A 23564-nucleotide genomic window follows, 5' to 3' on the forward strand; every position below is an offset into this window, starting at 1 on the left:
TGCAATGTGTCATGGTTATCTCCATGGGACCTGCCTCAGACTCTTTCCCTGCTGTCTCAGCAGGAGAATCAGATTCTGCACCCTCAGCTTCCAACACTGAACCTTGCAGCCTGGCTAATTACTTAATCTCTCCTTTACCATCCCTCAGCAGACCTGTGATGGATATCATCTTAGAGGCAAGGAGGCCTAGTACTAGAAAATCTTATGCTGAAAAATGGAAAAGATTCTGTGTCTGGATCCATTCTCAAGGGATGAGCACAGCAGCACCCAATTTATCTCAGATTTTACAATACTTAACTGAGATGCTTCACAAGGGCTTGTCTTTTTCCTCCATTAAAATCCACGCCTCAGCCATTTCAGCTCATTATAACACAGAACCTCCCCTCTTCTCTCATCCACTGCTCAAGCAGTTCCTCAGAGGGGCCAAAAATTTGAGGCCACGCAGGAGAGCTCCAACCCCAGCCTGGGACCTTAACTTTGTCTTGGAGAAACTCACTCTACCTCCTTTCGAGCCACTTGCTACTGCAGACTTAAAATTTCTTTCTTGGAAAACAGCTTTCCTTTTAGCAATCACGTCAGCTAGAAGGGTATCTGAATTACAGGCCCTTATGGCAGTGGAGCCTTTCATCATCTTTCATGCGGACAGGGTATTCCTCAGAACCAATCCATCCTTCATGCCCAAGGTGGTATCCAGTGTGGCTCTTAATCATTCCATTCGTTTGCCAACCTTCTTTCCCAATCCACAGAATAAAGGGGAATGGATACTGCATTCCGTTGATGTGCATAGACAACTTAGATTCTACTTGGACAGGACTAAACCTCAAAGGAAATCTGAACTGCTGCTGGTAGCATTTCTGCAGGGGCAGAGGGGAAGGCTATTCCAAAGAAAACCATTTCTAAATGGATAAGACATTGCATTCATTTCTGCTATAAGCACCATGGAAAACATATCCCCCAGGGGATCAGACCTCACTCCACCAGGGCTGCATCTACCTCTACAGCCTTTCTCAGAGGCGTCCCTACCAGGGACATCCTAGAAACCGCTACCTGGAGTTCTGTACATACTTTCACCAAGCATTATCATTTGCCGATTTTCTTTAAATCCAGAGCTGGCTTTGCCACTACAGTCTTGCAAGGCCTTGTAGCTGGCCCTAATGCTATCTAAACTCCTCCTCCCAACCATAGCTTTGGGAATGTACCCAAATGTAATAACTGCAACAGTGAAACACAAAGAACATAGTACAGTTGTGTACACTTGCCATAAATGTAGATGTTTGAGTGTATTCACTGTTGCAGTCCTGGTTACCCTCCCTCCAGCCCCCTAACTTCTTTTGGCTATACCTCTACTTTCCTTTACTATGCTTAAAAGCCTTTTTGATGTATTTGCTTTATTGTTGGAGGTATATCTTTGTGCTTTTATGTTTAATTGCTTCCCATTAGGGGGGGCACCTGACATCTGGGGCAAGAAAAACTGATGTAATAGTGTCTGCTGCATGTTTTATACCCCTGACGACCTGACGTCATGGAAGAAGGGACAGCAACCGATGCAGGACACAAAACTTTGTTACAGGCCAACTGAGGGCAACCTGCAAGCAGATAACCCGAATGTGTAATGACTGCAACAGTGAATACACTCGAACATCTACATTTATGGTAAGTGTACACAACTGTACTTTCATCATTTTCCTGCTTCAAAGACTGGGGTTCACCCTCAACTAAATAAACCAAACCAAGACCGGAAGGAGATAAAATGCCAATAAATATCCAAAGGTGCTCAGATACTCGTAAAACTCAGGTTTATTGTTTAGGTTAACGCAAGTAGAACACTGTGATACCCGTTTTCGTTACCAAAGTAACTTCATCAGACAAATAAGCCAGCTGAATATCCTTTTTAAATATAGGAGTCAATTAACAGACTTAATAATTAATTAAAACTTAAAGAAAACACAGTTAAAATTCTGTTTCAAAATAAAAAAACATACATGTACTGAAAAACTGTTTGTGCTGTTAAGTATTCAAATACAAGATAAAACAATATATTCAAAAGGTATAAATATATAATACAATTTTCTCTTAAAAAATTCCAAAGACTAAAATACTACCATAAAGCCTCACAGCCTATATTTTAATGGCTTTCAATTTTAATATTGGTTTGATGGATATATAGTCATTGAGTCAAAATAAAAAAAATACATGTACTGAAAAACTGTTTGTGCTGTTAAGTATTCAAATACATGATAAAACAATATATTCAAAAGGTATAAATATATAATACAATTTTCTCTTAAAAAATTCCAAAGACTAAAATACTACCATAAAACCTCACAGCCTATATTTTAATGGCTTTCAATTCAATTTGAAACAGAATTTTAACTGTGTTTTCTTTAAGTTTTAATTAATTATTAAGTCTGGCCACATCGAAGGATTTTCTAACCACTTTGGCAATGTGGTTATCAAAGGAAAGGTTACTATCTACTTGGGTCCCCAGATACCTTATTACGTCTTCTGTATTTATGGCGCTACCACCTATGTGGTAGTTTGTGGGTACTTTGTTTTTTCCAAAGGGGATGACTATGCACTTTTTGGCATTTAGCTTGAGGCCATGGTTTTGACACCAGGTATCTGTCTCAGTGAGACTCTTTTGGAGGATGTCTGTGTCAGCCAGAGAGTCAATTATAGCCCCTAGTTTGCAGTCATCTGCGAACTTGGTCAGCCATAGTCCTCCTGTGCTTGCCTGTACCTCTGAGAAGTATATGCTGACCAGGAGGGGTCTTAGGACTGAGCCCTGGGGAACACCACTTGTAACTGGTTTGGAGTCATACCCAGCTCCCGCAACTCTTACCATGTGGGTTCTCTCCGTGAGCCAGTTGGCAACCCATCTCGTGACGTAGGGGTTTATGTTAAGGCTGGTGAGCTTGTCTATAATACCTGAGTGGGGAATGGTGTCGAAGGCCTTTGCGAGGTCTAGGTAGGCTGTGTGGACCAACTTTCCCTCATCTATAGCCTTGGTAACTGTCTCAAAGAAGTCCCCCAGGTTTAGGAGGCATGATCTGCCCTTAACAAAGCCGAACTGTGTAGGGTCCAGTGTTTGGAAGTTCCCAATGTCTCTGTTAATGAGATCCATGATGATGCACTCCATAACTTTGCAGACCAAGCTAGTCAGGCTTATAGGCCGATAGTTCCCGAGGTCCGTTGTGGCTCCACCTCTGTTGAGTGGAATAACCGTTGCTGTGTGCCACTCTGTGGGCATGTAGCTTGTGGAGAGGCTGAGTTTGAACAGTGTGCTTAGGTGAGGGGTTTGTTCATCTTTGAGCTCATGTAGGACGCAGTCTGGGACACCATCCGGTCCCATTGATGCTGTGTTTTTGGGTTTGGAGAGGGCTGTTTTAACCTGAGTGTCTGTGATTTCAGGGGCACTACATTCTTCTGGTATGGTTATGGGCCTTTTTGGGGGTGAGAGGGGGGTGAAGTTTGTACTGAACCTGTCTGCCAGGATGTTGGCTATATTGGTCGGTTCAGTGTATTTTGTGCCATTCTGCACTAACTCTGAGTAGATCTGATAATTGCCACTTAGATTCTTGACATAGCTAAAGAATGCCTTGTGGTTATCTTTGGAGTCCATGGCAATTCTTCTTTCGAAGCTAGCCTCAGATGATTTTATGAGGGAACGTAGATTCTTGCTGATACTGATCAGGGATGTCTTCCCTTCTTGGGATTTTACTCTTTTCTGTACTAGTTTCCTCCTTCTATTGTATAGCTTGTTTATGGCAGGGGCCCATCAGACTGGTTTCCTTTTCTTGGAGGAATGAGTCTTGGTTTTGTTTGGGATAGCACGATCCATGCATTGTTGTAGGTGCCCGTAGAGTGCATTAGTAAAGGATTTTGCAGCTTGGACAGCGTTATCCTTTAGCATGGGGGCTTTGAAACTTCCCACCTCGGTCTTAAGTAACTTGAAGTTTGCTTTTGAAAAGTTTTTCATGGTGGTTTCTTTGACCGGGGGTGGTGGCGGATTGTGGATATCCAGAGTGATTAGTTTATGGTCAGATCTAACCAGCAAGGGGTTGACCTCCGGTGCGGAACACCGGTCGCCCATGTTGGTGATGACCAGGTCCAATATATTGTCACCTCTGGTGGGGGTGTTGACCAGTTGATCCAGGGTGTTTGAGTTTATAAATTCTAGGAAATGTTGGGCAAGGGAGTTTGTACTTGAGTAGTTCTTCAAGTTAATGTTTAGGTAATTGAAATCACCCGATATCAGGGTTTTTGGTGGGACCTTTATGTTTCCCAGTGTTTTCAGGACTGTGGAGTGGGGGTCCTGGGACATGGTGGGTGATCTGTAGCAAGCTGTAATTTGAATAGCAGTTTTGCCCATTGTTAGTTGCACGTGGATGATCACTGAAGCATCGTGCTGTGCCACTAACCTGGAGGTGTGAGTATCCTTGATTAATATGGATACCCCCCCCTTTGTATTTCGGTCTGCGTTTTGTGGCTGAAATGTATGGTATGAGTTGTAGCCTGGTAGTGCTGGGGTGCTCTCTGGAGCCTTAAACCAGGTTTCTGTTACTGCACATATATTGATTTTCTCCGTACTGAGGAGTGCCTCAAGTGCGTGCATTTTGAGGTTTAGACTTCTGGCATCGAGTAGCATTGCCCTCAGTTTTTTGTTAGTTATTAATTCAAAAAGGTCTCCTGAAAATCAGGAGAGACAAACCAAACATCTTGCTGGTGATCCCTTATTGGCCACGGCAGCACTAGCTTCCCCTACTTCTCAGTCTAGCCAAGGCAATCACCACAAGTTACCCCACAAGGTGGACCTTCTGAAAATAAAAGGGAACCCTCATCCACCCAGACTTGCAGATGTTGGCACTGACTCTGTGGGTGGTAAACTTTTAATTCCCTTCAGGCACCACTACTCAGAGGACATGCTTTCAGTCCTGAGGGAGCCCAGAAAACCTACTACAAGAACATTTTACTTAGCTTAATGGGAGAGATTTTCAAAATGGTGAGTGGGCAAGGACAAGACTCCATGTATCGCAGATCCACCGCTAGTTCTTGCCTATGTCTGTCAACTAGTTAAGAGGAGACTTTCATACTCTTGAGTGAATGTCCACCTTTCAGCAATTTCAGCCTGCCTGCCACTAGACCGTCCCCTGCTAGCCAGGTTCGATGTTAAGCAATTCTTAAAAGGGGTCTTGCACATCAGACCACCTAGAAAACCCATCCCGCCACCCTGGGGCTTGAACTTTATTCTCAAAAAGCTCACAGTCCCCATTTGAACCTGCTAGTACAGCTACTCTGCAAATGTGACCATGGTAGACAGTGCTGCTAATGGCTGTAACTTCAGCCAGGAGGGTGTCAGAATTACAGGCCCTAATGGCCTGCCCTCCATACACTACCTTCCACAAAGACAGGGTAACTCTACGAACCAACCCTCCTTTTTTGCCTAAAGTGGTCAATGATCTGTCCTTGAATCAATCTATTCACCTACCCACCTTCTTCCCCTCTCCCACCAATGAAAGTGAGAGAATTCTCCACTCCCTGGATGTACACAGACAGTTAAGGGTTTTACCTAGACAAAAGCAAATCCATAAGAAAATCAAACCAGCTTTTTGTTTCCTTCCACCCCAGGGCCCTGAGCAAGGCAGTCTCCAAACAAACCATCTCATGTTGGATTAGAAAAACTATTTGCCTATGTTACTCGCACCATGGCAAAAGACTCCCACAGGGAGTAAAGGCTCACTCTACCAGGGCAGTGACAGCCTCCAAAGCCTTCTTAAAGGGCCTGGACACTGCATCCATCCTGGAAGCAGACACAATGGTCCACCATTCACACTTTCACCAAACACTGCAAGTTAGACAATGTCTCCAGAGCATGTGCATGTTTTGCCAGAGCAGTTCTGCAGGGCTTTGTGGAATCAGCCACTTCTACCTCCTCCGTTCCTTCCATCTAAGCTGTGGTACTCTCCCACACCAAGAGTACTGCAACATAGGAATAGAAGGACATAGAATAGTTGTGTAAAATCTTACCATAACCATAGATGTCCTTCTCTTCCATGTTGCAGTATTCCTTCCCACCTAAACCTCCTTCTCTATTTTCTCTCTCATTATTGACCTGTCGTGGGTGTCCTGGTGGTTATACCCTACCCTATGACTAATGTAACCATGAAGTGGCTCTCTGATCCTATGGCTGACGTCACTTGTTACTTAATTTCAACAATGAAGCAGCTTTTCAGGCAAAACAATAAAGCCCTGAGCAGGGCAAGCTTAGAAAATTGTGAAAAAAACCCACAGATGGCTCAGCACACTTCAGTTCACTTTATTCCACAGAAACACAGCACATATGTGAGTTTTTCACAATTTTCTAAGCTTGCCCTGCTCAGGGCTTTATTGTTTTCCCTGAAAAGCTGTTTCATTTTGTGGATTACAAGTTTTATTTGGAAGCTGCTGTGAAATTTGTTTATTTTTTTCTCAATTTCAACAACCCTTCATGGCTTTCATGTTCTGAGGTCTGTGCGTGCAGACATCACATTTAAGGCCCCTGATTTATGGCCCTACAAGTGATGTCCCACGCAACTACAACAGCCAAGCTGAAACTTTTGTATAGGAGCCGACATACGAGTCACCTGAGGCGGGAAATCCCACACCAAGAATACTGCAACATGGAAGAGAAGGACATCTATGGTTATGGTACAACTTTACACAACTGTTCTTTGCATAGTTTTTAAAAGGACATTCAGTTGTGTTCTTTTGCATATCAGCTGCTATATAGATTTCATGTCTGTGAAATACAGCATACACTGATTTTCTCTGCAGTCATTAATGTCACTGTTAGACATGCTATGTATTTTCACATCTGACAAAACAAGTATTTACAAGTTTGTTTTAGTAGTCTCTTACTAATCCACATGCTGATAGCTCTTTAGAATTTTATTGAAATGGAGATACCTTTACACCTTATCATCATTCCACCTGCTTCTGTGCCTTATCACAAAATTCAGTAAACAATGGCCAAAGTGTATCCTCTTGATTCATTCATGAGACAGTAGGGTGTAATTTCAAGCAGCGAGGTCTTATGCTTTGTAGGATTCCTTTCTAATTTGAGTCAAGGAAGTTACAGAGGTGGGGTGGCAACTAAATTTTATTCTTAGGGTTTGGTAGCTTCTTTTAACCTTCCAATCCTAACTTTCTTCCTGGGGTACCAGAAATGACTGAAGCTGTAGTGATGCCTTCCACCTAATAGATGTGCTCTGCCAAGATGGAGACTTCTCATAAACCTGAAGAGATATCCTGGGTCACCCTACTCTATCAGTATGTGGATACTTCTGATTTACATTAGGCATCTGTATGGACTGGCTCTCACTTTATAGTCGGTGTACATGAGTCTGCTGCTGCACACCATGTCCTTGTAGAAAAAAGGACTGTAAGTCAGGGCTGACTGGATGAACAATTCCTGTAATGGGTAACCCCCCCCCCCGACATAGACACACATTTGAAGGATCTCTCTTGTTCTTGAGATTTTTAACTTCATAATTCATAGTCTTCCTTGCCTCCTGTTCAAGTCTGCTGATTTGGTAGGTTTGGAATTTTCTGTTGAAAGGCACCTTTAAGCATTTATTACTGAGCGGGCACTTATTTGTGGTGAACACTAGTGTTTCATATGGATTTGGTATTTTCTTCTGAAACTAGTATGATTATTGTCTTTAAGCCAGTCCATCTCCATGTTTTCTTTGCAATGACAGAAGCCAGGGAAGAAAGAACACTTTACATCCTTGAGGTGCACTGTCAGCTCTGGTTTAATCTGCAGCAAGTACCTGACTTGTAGAAAAGTTGTATGGATATTTACCTAATTTTATTCAGGAAAGGAAGGTTCAACATTTGCCAAGTAGTTTCCAGGTGGACTACAAACTGCAGTTTGTTTCAACATCATGTGGAGAGCCACCATTTGGAAACTGCTGCTGTCAAAGCTTTGTCCACCGAAGGCACAGATGATTTCAGTGTTTGCATTAAGAAAGGCCTCTCTCACATATGTCTGTGCCATAGTACTTTGTTAATGGTTTACACCTTTGCCAAGCATTATAACTTCAACTGCAACTTCAAGACTCTTTTGAGGTCACAGTCTAGTAGATTGTCTGGTATGATAAGAATTTTTTTGGGTTAATGTAAACCTATGCCATCTTCAGACAACAGGAGACATTTCAGGTTATGTTATAATGTCATGTGTTGTATGCAGTAAAGCAACCAACAATCACTAGTTGTGCAAAATGTTTATTTCACACATTTCCAGTTCTTGTAATATTAATATATGCAAAACCACTAGTGGGCTAACAGATATGTTCCCTTGAACTGAACAGAAGAGTTGAATTGTGAATTTGATCTTGTGCTATATACAGTATGTGTGGCTTAGAATTCACTAAGAGTATTGTTCATTGATCTCATTATGTCTAGAGTGTTAGACTGTATGAATGCTGGAATTACACTTGGCATCATATAATCTTCTTTTTCATCATTTTACCAGCACACTCATATCTATCCTGTCACCTTTGCCATGGCCAATGAAACTTCAGCACTTGTTATCAGAATGTACAGTGAAAAAGGAACACTGAAGGATTATATCTGCAAGGTATGGGACACTCATTACTAATTTTTTTTTCTAGGGAATGAAATAACTATACTAATCTTTTTACCATGTTTCCAATTGTTTGCACTATTTTATTGGTCAGAGTTGCATCATTTCCTTACTGAAAAGCATCCTTTAGTATTTCTTTCACTTCAGCATTAGTGTTCTTAAGCAGCAATCTCCTTGTATCATTGTGGTACAAGAGATGCTTCTTGAACTTTTATAGCTCTTTGAGATATCTTCTTGTGATTTAATTAAGGATCTCATTTAAAGTAATTTGATATGGCTTTACTGTGGAGATTAGGTGTACAAACCCCCCCCTGCCACCACCAAATATGTGATGGTACTGGTATAAATCCATACCACTAGCACCAGTTAATATGTGACAGGTAACATTAACGGTCTCGAGACTGTAAGCTAAACGAGTCTTAAGGGTATATGGTAAATGTGCACTGCTACCTTGGGTAATAGCCAACACCTGACACACTGATATACATTACACTATACAGCTGCAGATCAAAGTTATGATTCCTGGTTCACCAGAATTTCAAACACTTTAGACTGAGCCCAGTGCCTTCTACAGCAGTCTTACTGACAGTAATTTAAAACTTGTTCAGATATATTTTGCTGCCAGACCCATACACAGTTATTTCCCAGAAAGGGGGGGGGGTAAATGATAACTCTGTAGTACCATTTCACATTAGTGTCACCACCAGTGAAACTTCCATAGCAAATCAAATAATTTAAATTACTATTTAACCTTACAATAAGCTAACCTTTGAAATAATTTGAATGGTAGCATTTAACGCTGAGCAATCACTTTTCGATAGGTGGCTACCAAACTGTGGTCACTACACCAGAATCACTATATGTGCCCTTAACTTCATAAGTAAATTAATAAAATTCTTACTTGAAATAAGTAAAATAAAGCATTCCATTTGAAAAAAATATATATAAATCAGAAACAATCTTGCTGAAACAAAAATTAAGTTCTGAACAGACAGATGATATACAGCATGCCCTATGTCTGCTAGATTATACACTAATAATTTTAGCTAAAGATATACTGTCTCTATTTTTCACTAGTTTTTAAGATTGGAGTAGCATCTGCAAAGTAGTTGCAGACAGATCTCTCTCTTTGTACATGCTCCAACAGGAAAAAATCCATCCAATGCCCCAGCCAACAGTCCCGCTTTCTCTCTCTTTCTATGTACATACATGCATATTTACAAGTCCTAGGAAGTGGAGCCAGTTCATGGTCAAATGGGACCCTAGGCAGAGTAATGGATCGGGGCCACACACACACACACACACACACACACACACACACACACTCCCATTATTTGGCTATTTCTACCTAGTTACCATAAACACTGTTGAAACCTGTCAGTATGCAAACTATTTTCTTCTTTGTTTCTGCAATGAATACAGCTATTTGAATTGAATTTAAAACTTTTATTTCAAATTTTATAGCACAAACACTGGTAGCCATTTGCTAAACAAAACAGTACAATCTCACAATGAAAACCAACTTGGCATGAACAGTAAACTTCTCTGCCCATGAAACTCACATTCATTAAAACTGCATTGAAATCTACAGTAAAAGAAAATGCATCTGGCCAGTGGCGGATTGTTTACCTTTGGACTGTTTTCAAACCATAGGCTCCTTACATTTTTTAGGACTATGCATACATGCATGTGCTCAATTCACCTTCCTGATTGTAGTAAATTATATTCCTTGTGTAATACAGTAACACTTGTTAGTTTGTTTAAATTTGCAATTTTGAACAGTTTTTCATTAAGCAATGAAAAAAGTACTAACAACAAAATTGCCCATTTCACAACATTTCCATCAGAAAAGACCACTCAAACTTCTGTCATTGCAATCTACCAGTATCCGCTAATGTGCACAATCTCTGCGGAAGTAAAAGTCATCTGAATAATTCCACATTAAAGCGATCTGTAACCAATGAAAAGGTTGCTGCTGGCAAACAGCTTTATATTTCAATGTTTCATCTACAAATTCAGTTCCTGCTGCCCTTGAAGAATAAATTGCCTATGTTGCGTTAAAAACAATTGGTAAGCTGGTAATGCTGCAGCTGGGAATGGAGGATAAACCCAGAACAGGTTCATAGTTAATAGGCTTCTCATCCAAAGGAAGATGCACTCAGGTCTGCAGCACTCCTATCCCACCTTAACGTATATCACAGTATCAGCAGTCAGTCCGTCTGCATGTAGAACCTTCAGCCATCTGCACCAAAGGCAGGTATGCTACTTGTTTTGCTAATGACACTACTTTCAAATTCTATAGCACAAACAGTGATGGTCATTTGCTAAACATAACAGTTGCACATTGAAAACAGACTTGCGAGTTCGTGTGTGTGTGTGTGTATATATAAAAATATATTGTGTAATATATACATACATATGTAGCTTGTGCCTGTGGGCTAGACACCAAGTATTATGCCAATCCACAGTGCGGTCTTTCTGGACCTCTTATTTTTGTGTATGTACTTCTCAGCTCTTTAAGCTGAGAACTAGGACTACTAGATAACAAAGACTGCAAAGTGAGAATTGTCACCCTATGATAGCTAAATCCCCCAGAACTCTCCCTAGTAAAGGCTTGGCACATTAAAAGTAGGCACAAATTAAATACTAAAAAGTGTAGTATCGTCACTTTTGGAAGACATCCCTTCCCCTCATACTGTCTAGACAGCACACCTCTACAAAATGACATTGTAATACTAAAAAGTGTAGTATCGTCACTTTGGGAAGACATCCCTTCCCCTCATACTATCTAGACAGCACACCTCTACAAAATGACATTGTAGTTAGGGACCTAGATACTTGGTCAAAGGAGAGGGAGCTATCAACCAGTTGTGTGATAATGGTTATCACAAAATCCTTTTGTTTGCTCTGGCTAATTACCAAAGGGATATTGTCAAGATGTGAGTACATAGTCACTCCCTTATACTCCACATAGGTCAGAATAGTTATCTAGTACAATGCCCCCTTTGTGATGCATCTCGCTAGACATATCAAAAAATTTTAAAGACCCCAAAGGTTTCTAACCTTAAAGATCACAGGCTCAATGTCCCTGAGTTATCAAGAGAGAATAAAAGCTCTATCCCTTTATTCAGCGTCTTGTAGACTTTTGAGAGTAGATGTCGATTTCAGTTACCATGCCATTAAAGACCCAGTTATCCTGGACCATCTGTTTCTCTGCAAGTCCAATGTCTCCACCAGCTCTGGAACAAGAGTTCTAAATCTTCACCAGCAGGTATATAAAACATAGTTGAGAGAGTTTAGTAATAGCCCCTCATAAACCTATGAAATAAACTTCCCCTGCATGCTGAGTATTGTAATACACTATTTTCCTTTAAATGTAAATTAGATGACTGGATAAATATCCATAAATTTACTGGTATGGCTATCCTTGAGAAAGAAGGTGTAGCCTAGAGAAGGGATTAGGTTCCCTTTGGGGAAAATCTTCCACATTTTAAAATTGTTTTATTTTACTTTCCTGTTTAAGAAAATTATTTTAAACTAGGGGCTTGTGTTTTAACAGACTGTCACAGGGGCTTAGATATGATGATTCCTCAACAGTTAAGGCACATCAAAGACATACTGATCCTTTTTCAGCTCCCGTACATTGTTGCCAAAAATTCAAGGACACTATTTTCAGTGAAGGAGCTAGCTCCTCAGTTGCTAGAGTTCAACTAGCTGCCATCTTTAATTTTCACATAAGAATTGAGAATTCTACTGTGGCTTCATCAAAACTTTACAAGGTCTTCTTGAAATGTACCCTTCTCTTGAGACCTCCTTATAAGGATCCAACTCCTCCAGGGGACTTAAATTTAGTACTACAGACCTTAACTCATTCCCCATTTGAACCAGCAGATAAATTTGATCTGAAGTTTCTGATGTAGAAGACTATAGTTTTGGTAGCCATCACCTCTGCTAGAAGGATGTCCCAAGTGTTATTTTCTAAACCTCCCTACTTGATTTTTTCATAGGGATGGGGTGGCCTTACAAAACCAGTCCTTCTTTTCTTCCTAAGGTGGCATCAGAATCAAATAACCACCAATCCAAAAACAGATCAATTATTTGTTTCCTTTGCAGATTCCAAATTGGGTAAGCCAGTTACAAAGGTAACTGGGTAAATGGCTTGCAAGTTGTATATCATTTGTCTACTGTGTCTGGATCACATCCAGTTTTCTGCCTTACCCTTTGGAATATCCACTGCACCAAGAGTGTTCACAAGGTGTCTAGCTCCAGTTATAGCTCATTACAAGCTACAGGATAGCCATGTTTTTTCTTATTTAGAAAATTTGCTGATCTTTGTAGAGCCTTTCAAAGTGTCAGGAACCTCTGTCTTGGGTGAGAGAATTCTTACATGAGTTGGAATTTCAAGAGAACACTCAAAAGTCTTTTTGACTTCTTCGTATAGGCTTGTGTTCCTGAGGTGTCAGCTAGACACCTCATTTCAAAGAACTTTTCTTCCACAGGAAAAAAAATAGATGTACATTTAGATCTAGTCCTAATGTTTCCACTCGGTCTTCAGTCACTGCGAGAGAATACATCAGGATTTTGAGTCTCATGGAATCTGATTCTCATGATACCCCTTGCAAGACTCCACATGAGAGGAATACAGTAGTATCTGAAATCTCTTTGGTCCCAGTATCAGCACTTTTTATCTTTTCAAATTACAGTCCTGGGCCCTAACACCAGCATTCTTTGCCTTTTCAAATCAAGTGCTGGGATTTGTAAGAAGAAAAATCACTTGGTAGAGACAGCAAATTTACCTAAATCCAGGTCATTCCCTTCTCCCTTCCTGCAGTTAGCCACCAAAGACACCTCAGACTTTCTTAGAGAGCAGTCTCAGGAGGGCTAAAAGTGAAGGGTGTGTGGGATGCAAGCACATAGATGTGATAGAGATGCTTGGCAATCAACTCTCAGAATCAGCTTTGGTCCCAGGGACCTCTTCAAGTTATAGGTAATACCACAGTCATGTGGTACTTCAGCAAGCAAGGGGGAACCAGATCATACCCCCTTTTCAGACAAGCCATATTCGCTTGGAATATAGCTTCACTGCACAGGCTCACTCTACACCCATCCTACATTCCATCAGAGTAAAACTGTGTGTCAGACAAGCTGAACAGGACAAGGGCAGACCCTCACAAATGGAAACTAAATCAGAGGTCTTCAAAGATTTGATCCATCTGTGGGAAGTTCAAGGAGACCTCTTTGCCTCCTCTCTGAGCAGTCAGCTGGCAAAATTCTGCTGCGGGACTCCATGCAGCAAGACCTGGAGACAGGAATGTTCCTTTATGCTTTTTCACCCTTTCCACTGATATCCAGGGTACTTCTGAAGTTTTGGAAGGAATCCCCAAAGATCATTGTGGTGACTCTCTTCTGGCCCAGGTAACAATGGATGTCCTATATCACTGTTACAGTATTTTTCACCTTAGGGATCACCTGCCAAAGATAGCTCAGTGGCCGGCCAGTACTGTATACCAAAGCCTTTAGATCTTGTATGCTATGTACATCACATGTATGCTCCACGTTCAGGATGTAAGGCATAAAGGTGATGTACAGACGCAGTTATTCAGAACTTCTTTGTCTGAAGTCCGAGCTCATCATCATTTCTCAATCTGAATACCCTTTGCTGTCCTGAATAACTAGCTGTCTGATAAGTGCCTTGTTAAGGTCTTTTTCTTTTGGTCTTGTTCTGTTTTGGTTACCTAGAGTTCAGGTCGTCTAAGAAGGGAAAATGTCAGTGTGGGAGCAGCTTCCCCAAAAGGTTAGTCATGAACAGTGTCTTGTCTGTGTGCTTCCCAGGACCATACATCCTGTAGCATTTGTAAAGTGTCTGTGCCTAAGATTCTTAGAAGCCAGTTGTCTTCCTTGGCCATCTGTCTCGAGAACCAGAGGCTTAAACTATTAGCACAGGGTAGCATGGCAGAATCTTCTAATCCTGTGGTGTCATTAAGTAAGAAGGTGGCCAAAAAAATCTCGTCCAGATTCTTTCGCTCTCCAGCCTTCACTGGATGTTTCTCTAGAAGCGGGTGATAGCGCTATAGGCCACCCGATGTCTGTCAGATTACTCTGCTGCGACCCCATCGTAAGCTGGCATGAATCCTTCCTTTTGCACGTCCTCTGATCCTTTGCTAGCTTCTGCTCCAGATGTCGAGGGGGAACCACAGTTGATTATCATGGATGGCCCTAGAGGGATTCCACCGATTCTGGTCGGTTCCAGATACTCTTACTGAATCTCGTCAAGGGTTGGAACCTCCAGTGTTTGTTAAGGCTGACATTTCTAAAAAGAAAAAGCAGAAGACAAAGCATACTTCTGTATGTCCTAAGGATCCTCAGAGGGAATGGCAGGAGTTTACTCAGGACCTGTTTAATGCCTTCATGACCCTGAAATGGGTTTCTGTGCCTCCTTCCCCTTAGACTTCATCTCCTTCCAAATGGACTAGGGAACCCGATTCCTCAGATGAGGATTCAGAGTCTAATGATGAGTGCATGTCTTACTCTTCCCAGATGCCCTTGCCTTTGGCTTATGGTTATGATGAAGAAGAATCTGTGAGTCCTGAGTCTCTTTATGAGGAATTGTTTTTGGAGACACTATAGCTAGAATGATGGAATACTTTAGTGGGATTCTTCGGTGTCTGATGTCAGAAAAAGTATTATGAGCTAATTCAGGTGAACACTCCTAAACCTTCTGTAATATCTCCTGTGTTGGCTGCTTTGATAGACACATTTATAGCTTCCATAAAATTTCAACTTCCAGCTCCATCATAGACTGGATTGTTACCAATTCCCCCACCAATACCACAATCCCATCACCTTACCTGATTCCCTCAGTGATCATCTCTCTATCACCATCTTAAGACACTACTCCCGCATTCCTAAACCCCACCTTATCAAAGACTGTCGAAAACTATCGACTTTCAATTCATCCCAATTTAACTCCACAACATAGATTGGTCCATCCTAAAACACCTCCCCCTAAACGATGCTGTAAGCACTTTCAATAGCATCTTCATGAATACTCTAAACTCCTTAGCTCCCTTTAGGAAGATCAGAGTAAAATCAAGTCATGCTCCCTGGCTCTCCAAAGAGATTAGGTCCCTTATGAAGCAAAGAGATTGTGCTTGGAAAACCTGGACTAAAACTAAACAACCACCTTTTCTTCAAAAATACAGGCAACTGAGGAGCCTTGCAAAAAAAACATACAACTCATGACAAAAAGTTGTACTATAGCTCTGCTCAGCTTAACAACAAATCCAGTCCTTGAAAATTTTGGTCAACTCTCAACAACATCCTCTATCCTGGAAAGCCCTCTAATCCCTCCCCATACCCTAACTCTTCCTCTCAGGAAACAGCTAACCTCCTGAATAAACACTTTATCTCCTCCATCCAAAATCTGGTAACCTCTAAGCCAAACTCTGCTTCAACACCCACCCCTCCAAGTCCAGTAACACAACTTTGTTTTCTTTTGAGCAAGTTTCCATTACTTGCATCAAATCTCTACTACTCAAGCTAAAACCGTGCTCTCCTTCCATTGACAATCTATGTCCTACATTCCTCAAACTTGCTGCTGACTCAGTTGCCTATCCTATATCTATACTAATTAATCAATCTATTCTGGAATCAACTGTCCCCACCCTTTGGAAATCTTTCTTCACTATCCCTCTTCATAAAGGTGGAAACTCCACTGACCCCTCAAACTACCGGCCCATTGCCATTCTGTCCCCTCTCTCCAAGATATTAGAAAAATGTATTCACTCACAGCTTCTCAATCACCTCCTCACACACCACTTACTTACCCCTACCCAACATGGTTTTCGTCCTCACCAAAGCACCACCACTGCCCTCCTCTCCTTCACTCATATCATTGCAGAGGCCCTAGACAACAATAAACTCATTTCCTGTCTCTTCCTAGATCTCTCCAAAGCCTTCGATGCTCTCTGTCATCCTCTACTACTATTCAAACTTGCAAAGCTCCACCTATCCCCCTCCGCACTTGCCTGGTTTAATAGTTACCTATCTGGCAGGGATCAATCTGTAAAATGGCTCTCATCCTCCTCACCTTTCCTTACCATCTCTACTGGTATTCCCCAAGGCTCCATCTTGGGACCCCTTTTGTTTAACATCTTCACCAATGATTTTTACACCTCATGCAAAGAATCCTCCCTTATTCAGTATGCAGATGACTCCACACTTACATCCATTTCAAATAACGTTCCTGAACTACACTCACTGTCCCAACAGGCCCTACTATCCACTGAACAATGGCTTTCTCACAACCTACTGATCTTAAATCCCAGAAAGACCAAACTCCTACTTTTCCTTTCCCGTTCTCTTTCTCATCACAAAACCTCCTTTTTTATTACATTTTCTAACAATACAACTGTCCAACCTGACACCCACACAAAACTCCTAGGGGTCATTATCGATGAACTAAAGTTCAACCTACACATACTTCAGTGTATAAAATAAAAAACAAACCAGAAACTAGGTCTGCTATATCGGAACAAAAAATTCCTAACCCCTGAATCTAGACTTACCCTGGGCCAGGCACTCCTCCTCCCCTCCCTCTTATACGCTGCCCCAGTTCTTACCAATATCCAGGCCTCCACTCTAAACAAACTCCAACAGACTTACCATAAAATAGCCAGATTCATTACTAACTCCACATACAACTCACACCACTGCATTTCTTTAAACTCTCTTCAATGGCTTGAACTTCCCCAGTGTCTGCTATCTTATCAATTTGATATGCTACACTCTGTTCTTTATAAACCCTCCTTCTGTCCATCTCTATCTTCCTTAGTCTCCATCTACATCCCATCCCGGACCCTCCATACTTCTAACCAGCAATTACTTGATATCTACCACCCAAAAAGGTCAGTAGGCTAACTACTCTACAAACACTCCTTTGCCCATGCTTGGAACAAATTTCCCCTTGACTTACGTTCAGTCTCCCACACCTCACACTTTAAAAATTAACTAAAAGCTTATTTTCTCAATTCCAGAACCTGCCCTTGCCATGACCCTACCTAGTCTTCCTTCCCTTTATGTACCCTCAAAAGGACCAAACTTAGTACCTCATTACACCTCTCTCTCCAATGTGTCTACTATGCATTTGCATAATTTTATACAAACAAAAAAATGTTATTGCTGATCTGTTGAGCTATATCAATGCAAAATTGTTACTTAGCTTCTTTTTAATGCAACTTTATGCATGTAACCCAACATATGTGAATCTTTTGGCTATAACTGCTATTATATCAATATTGTTTAAAATTGTACTTGTTTGAAATGTACTACTGGAGCTTTTCTCCTTGGGTCTCCACTGAAAATTGGCCGCAAGCCCATTTGGACAAACCCGGTTAACAAATGTCAATAAATAAATAGCTAGTTATAAGTCTCCTGATTTTCACCCTCCTACTCCAAAGAAAACCTGGTAGGTTCTAAAATGTTCCTGAGGATTTTCAAATCTTATTTGTGTCCCTCTGCTGACTGATGTGGTGTCAGTCTCCTCTGACAAGCCTTCTAAACCTTTTCCCTCTTCAAAGCTTTTGTCTTCAGATAAGGATAGTAGGGCAATCGAGAGAATTGGTAAGATGGTTTATACTGCTGCTTCTTTGGCCTGTCGGGCATCAATTACCAGACCCATATGACCAGCTATGCTCTGGCCTTGATTGCTCAGGCTTGTCAGGTTATTTCCAACCTCCGTGATTCTGAAGCAAAATCTTCTGCTCTGTTTATTTTGGGTTCTACTTCTCAGATAGCTCATCACTGTATAAAGTGTAGCTATGATGATGAAGCCTCTTTCAGAGCTGCTGATTTGCGTCTGTCATGAGGCGGTATTCTTGGCTTCACCTGCAGTCATTACATGAAGACATTAAGGCCGAGTTGCTGTATGCTTCTTTGGATAATAAAAAATTTCTTTAGGACTGCTGCTGCTGATTAAGTCTCTTCATGAAAAAGGTAAAGCTTTGCTGGATGTTAAACATATTTTTGTGTCCCCTATCCCCAAGTTCCAGAGGAACTATCGTACTAGGTCTGCTTTAGTTCGTTGCCAGCCTTATCAGGCCACTAAAGGCAGGAAGGGTGGTAAGAAGGGCTCCTCCTGCTTCGACTTCTCAGGCTGCTGTGGCTCAGAAGCCTCTATCTGACAGTCCTGCTTCTCTTTGACATCTTGCTCCCCCCACCTTCCTCTTGGTCAGGTTCTCTTGTCATTTCAGCTCTCCTTCTGCCTTCCAAACTGGTAACTCGTCACTTCAGATTCTTGGGTTCTATCCATCATCCGTCAGGGTTACTTCATGGTGTGGAAATCTGTTGCTCCTTTTTTCAAGGATTCCTCCAACTCCTTAAGAGTGGCTTTCTCATTTCTCAGAGGTTCTTGGGTCCCTCATGGACCAGGGAACTATTCAACTTGTCCCTCCTTCTGAAGTGGGAAAGGGATTTTACTCTAGAATGTTCCTGGTTCCTTGAATGTAGGGCACTTGGAGACCTATTCTGCATCACTCCTTGCTCAGCACCTTTCACAAGGTTCCTTCTTTTCAGATGTTTAATCTTCAAACCCTTTTTTCTGATGTACTACCCCATCTTTTCTGATGTCCTTTGATCTGATGGTTGCTTACCTTCATATTCCTATTCACATTCTTTTCAGGAAGTTTTTATTTTTCACTGTTTCTTCCACTCATTTTCAGTTCTCTGCTTTGCCTGTTGGCCTTTCTACTGTCCCAAGGGTATTCACAAAATGCCTAGCTCCTATGATTTCTTTTTGCAGGCTCCAAGACATTCAGATTCTTTGTGCAGTTTTTACATGTGACTTCGAAGAGAGCAATTTAAATGGCATAAGATAGTTATGTACTTTAACAAAAGACTTCCTCAGAATTATTCTCAACAAAAGGGCTTAATTTTTTTTTTTGCACAATAAACTTTTAATAGTTGGTTCCTGTTGGTCTCCGTTGGATGGTTCACACCCTGCTTTTTCTGGATTGCTAAGTTAGTTCCCAGTTTATGGATTGGTTTGTCATTTTTGGGTCCTGACAGTGGCAACTGAGAGCGAGTCCTGGGGACACAAGACAAGCTGGTAAAGAATTTGGAGTTATTAACCCAACTTGTTCAACAATTTTCCCAATGACTTAAACCTATTTTGGATATTCTGACCTCTGGTGGAAGTAATAACCTCTCTTTCCTCTTCCATCTCCCCAGGACAAGGCAATTCTTGCTTACTTAACTATTTAACTAATATTAATGCTGAGCAATCTTCTTCAAACTTAGTCCCTGAGTAACAATGCACCATGCACAGATTTAGCCGCTTGGCTTAACACATCTTTTTCCTTTAGTGGCCCTACCATCAATGAAGTTGGGACTGTGAAACAATCCATTTCAAAGCTAGAAAACACACTTTTGAAGTGTCGCAAGATTCAACTTGAAAATGGATGCTTTGAGGAGTGTATTAGACTCAAAATAGTGCCTAAAGGGCTGAGAAATTGGAAATTTCCAAATGGACCCCAACCCAATACAGAACTGCACCATGAATTACTGGATTTGTTCGATAGGCAAGAGTTTGAATTTATGGAAGTGCTTATTAAGCACAACCAGAGAGCAATTGATAAACGTATACAGGGGGCTACAGTGTTAGACTCCAGTATTACCAAGGATCTTTTATTTGACCATCATCTGAATTCCTATCAAAGAATTTTTTTCCAAACTCGACCAAATAACCACAGAGATCAATGTACATAAGGAAAAAAAAATACGTAGAGACCAAGCTGATTAGCAGAAACAGGTAGCTTACCCTTTTCCAAAGGGTTCTATTGCAGTCCGCCAGGATGAATCAAATCCTACCAATCAGGTTTCCTATGAGGACATCAACCAGAAAGAAAACCACTACCCTTTAGAGCAGGCTTACCCGAGGCATTCGGAAAGAATTCAGAACAAGAAACAACTACATGGGAAAAGTCAAAATTATGATTCTATTTGAGAAATTGTGTTTGACTTTAGGAGGGTATTAGATTCTACAACACTTGAAGTTGCTAGTAATCTTACCTGTAGTGAATGGGCATTGTTAAGAAAGCTGAGTTATGATAAGAATGTTCGGGTGATGAAACCAGATAAGGGGGGGTAGGGTGATGATTATGACTAGGACAGATTATTTGAATCGTATGTGTGCACACGTTTTAGATGGTGATTACTATGATGTTTCTTTGAATTATGTTAATGGCATCTACAAGCATATCGATTACCTACTGGAGGACAGATTAATGAGGAGGAATTTCATTTTTTGCATGTAAAACACTATTTCTTCAATTTTTGGCATTCCGAAAGTCCACAAGAACCTCCATGGATCCTCCAGTGAGGCCCATTGTGGATGCCGGGAAATCCAAAACCTATCAACTAGCTAAGTTTATAGATGTTGAGTTGAAAAACTGTTTAAGACCTTTTGAACACCTCTGTCAAGACTCATGGGACTTTCTAAATAAACTTAGTCAAGTTTTCTTATTACATGATTTTCCTTACAGGGGATGTAATTAATTTTTTAACACAATACCCAACAATGATAGTTTACAGTCCTTCTATGATTTTCTTGTGACATCCACTAATTTTGAGAATCATGAGATTAACACCTTACAAATCCTTATGGAAATTGTACTCTCCCACAATCTTGTATATTTAGACGGGCAGTACTGTATACAAAAAAAGGGGTGGTTAAGGGCGCATCTTGTGCCCCCATTTTTGCAAACATAATTGTGTTACAGTGGGAAAAGGAGCATATTTTTAACATATTCCCATCCCCCCACCGGTCACTATACGCCCACTGTTTGGATGACATCTTTATCGTGTGTGAAGCAGGGTTAGACAAGTTAGAATTGTTTATTCAATATTTGAATAATACTTCATATTTTTTGAAATTTATATATACTTGGAATTCTTCACACATTCACTATTTGAATGTGTATATTGCTAAATACATTATTGAACAGAGGATTACTAGTAATATTTTTAGGAAGGCAATGTACTCAAACAACATGTTACACTACGAAAGTTGTCACCCTGAATTTCAAAAGAAGGGTATAGTCAAAGGCCAATTCATTCAGCTGGCACGAATAATTTCCGAGGATAACATTTTCTATACAGAATGCAATGCCTTGACATCTATGTTCAAAGCCAGGGGTTATACTATTAACTTGGTAAAGGCCATCTCTGAGGAAGTTAAAAACAAACGAGATGGGGGCTTGTCAAAGGAAAAAACTTCAAAGACCAATACACATAAGGTACAGTTAAGGTACATTTAATAACTTGTTGCAAGGAGACAAAAACATGCAAATACAGGATTTTGCCTAACTACTAACAGGAAGTATGCTATTCTTATACTATTCTACAAGACATTGCCTTCTATGGCTGACGTAATCAAACACAACTTTTAGTATTGTTCTACAGCAGATATTACTCAGATTTACTGCTGACACAACTGGATTTATGAAAAACAACCTGGCCTTGGTGGGCCCTAGCCCATTACAAGCTTCTATTGTGTAGTTCTAATACATGTGTTACATTTCAAGGTACTTTCTAACTTAGACACAAGCAAATGCTGATTGCAGTTCATATTTTCAAGCAGTCTTTGTTCTGATTATAGCTTCTGCAGCTGTGTATTTTCTCACAGCACAAGCAGAACTCCTTGTCTAAGTCTCATAACATTAATATTGTTCTATTCATTATTTTCCTGACACAAGCAGAACTTATCTGCTTTCCTGTAAATTTCCAAAGCATAAGCAATAGCTGTGCATATTTCATGACAATACAAGGTTAGAAAGCTTTTGCAATTTGTACAGATTTTATGCAGTGTGAAATAGAATAAATGTGTTAACCCTTTTCAAGCCTTAAATGCACTAAGCATATTATTAATACATACACTAATACATATTTTTCTGACAGGGCTTTTATGTTCCCATCATGAAATCTGAAGACAATTGGGTGCCAACTAAACATGACAAAGACAACATCACCAAATTTATAGATAGTTTTGTTACTAACTTCACCATCGATATTCCAGCAAACTGCAATCCAAATTGTAGCTTGCTACAGATCATCCACCATGGCCCAGGACCCCCATTCCGCATTTCTGGAGACACTGGGAAATATGAAGGTCCTACCAAACACCTTAATACTGGGTGATTTCAATTACCCAAACTTAAACTGGGAGAACTACTCAAGTACTAACTCCCTTGCCCAAAGCTTCCTAGAATTTATAAACTCGAACGCCCTCTGGATCAACTGGTCCACACCCCCACCAGAGGGAACAACATATTGGACCTGGTCAGCACCAACATGGGTGACCGGTGTTCCACACCGGAGGTTAACCCCTCGCTGGTTAGATCAGACCATAGACTAATCACTCTGGATATCCACATTCTGCCCCCACCACCAATCAAGGAAACCTCCATGAAAAACTTTTCAAAAGCAAACTTCACGTTACTTCAGACCGAGGTGGAAAGGTTCACAGCCCCCATGCTAAAGGACAATGCTGTCCAAGCTGCTGAAACCTTTACAAAGGCACTCTATGAGCATCTGCAGGAATGCATGGATCGTGCTATCGCAAGTAAAACAAAGACTCACTCCTCCAAGAAAAGGAAACCAGTCTGGTGGACCCCTGCCATAAACAAGCTATACAACAGAAGGAGGAAACTAGTACAGAAAAGAGTAAATTCCCAAGAAGGAAAGACATCCCTGATCAGTATCAGCAAGAAACTGTGATCCCTCATTAAATCATTCAAGGCTAGTTTCGAAAGAAAAATTGCCAATGACTCCAAAGATAACCAGAAAGCGTTCTTTAGCTATGTCAAGAACCTACGTGGAAACTCTCAAATCTGCTCTGAGTTAGTGCAGAATGGCACAAAATACACTGAACCGACTGATACTG

General features: G+C 40.9%; 1 protein-coding gene across 5 annotated transcripts in view; it reads left to right on the forward strand.

Annotated features, from left to right (window-relative positions):
- PXK (PX domain containing serine/threonine kinase like) overlaps nucleotides 1-23564 on the forward strand; it is a 1650359-nt gene that overhangs the window by 594930 nt on the left and 1031865 nt on the right. For all 5 annotated transcript variants that reach the window (XM_044078801.1, XM_044078798.1, XM_044078800.1 and 2 more), the window contains exon 8: nucleotides 8516-8620. In XM_044078801.1, coding sequence (XP_043934736.1) covers nucleotides 8516-8620 — 105 coding nt within the window. The remainder of the gene's footprint in view (nucleotides 1-8515; nucleotides 8621-23564) is intronic.

This window comes from Protopterus annectens, chromosome 7.part1 (genome assembly GCF_019279795.1).
Source record: "Protopterus annectens isolate FY-2018-M chromosome 7.part1, PAN1.0, whole genome shotgun sequence".
NCBI classification, from domain to species: Eukaryota; Metazoa; Chordata; order Ceratodontiformes; family Protopteridae; genus Protopterus; species Protopterus annectens.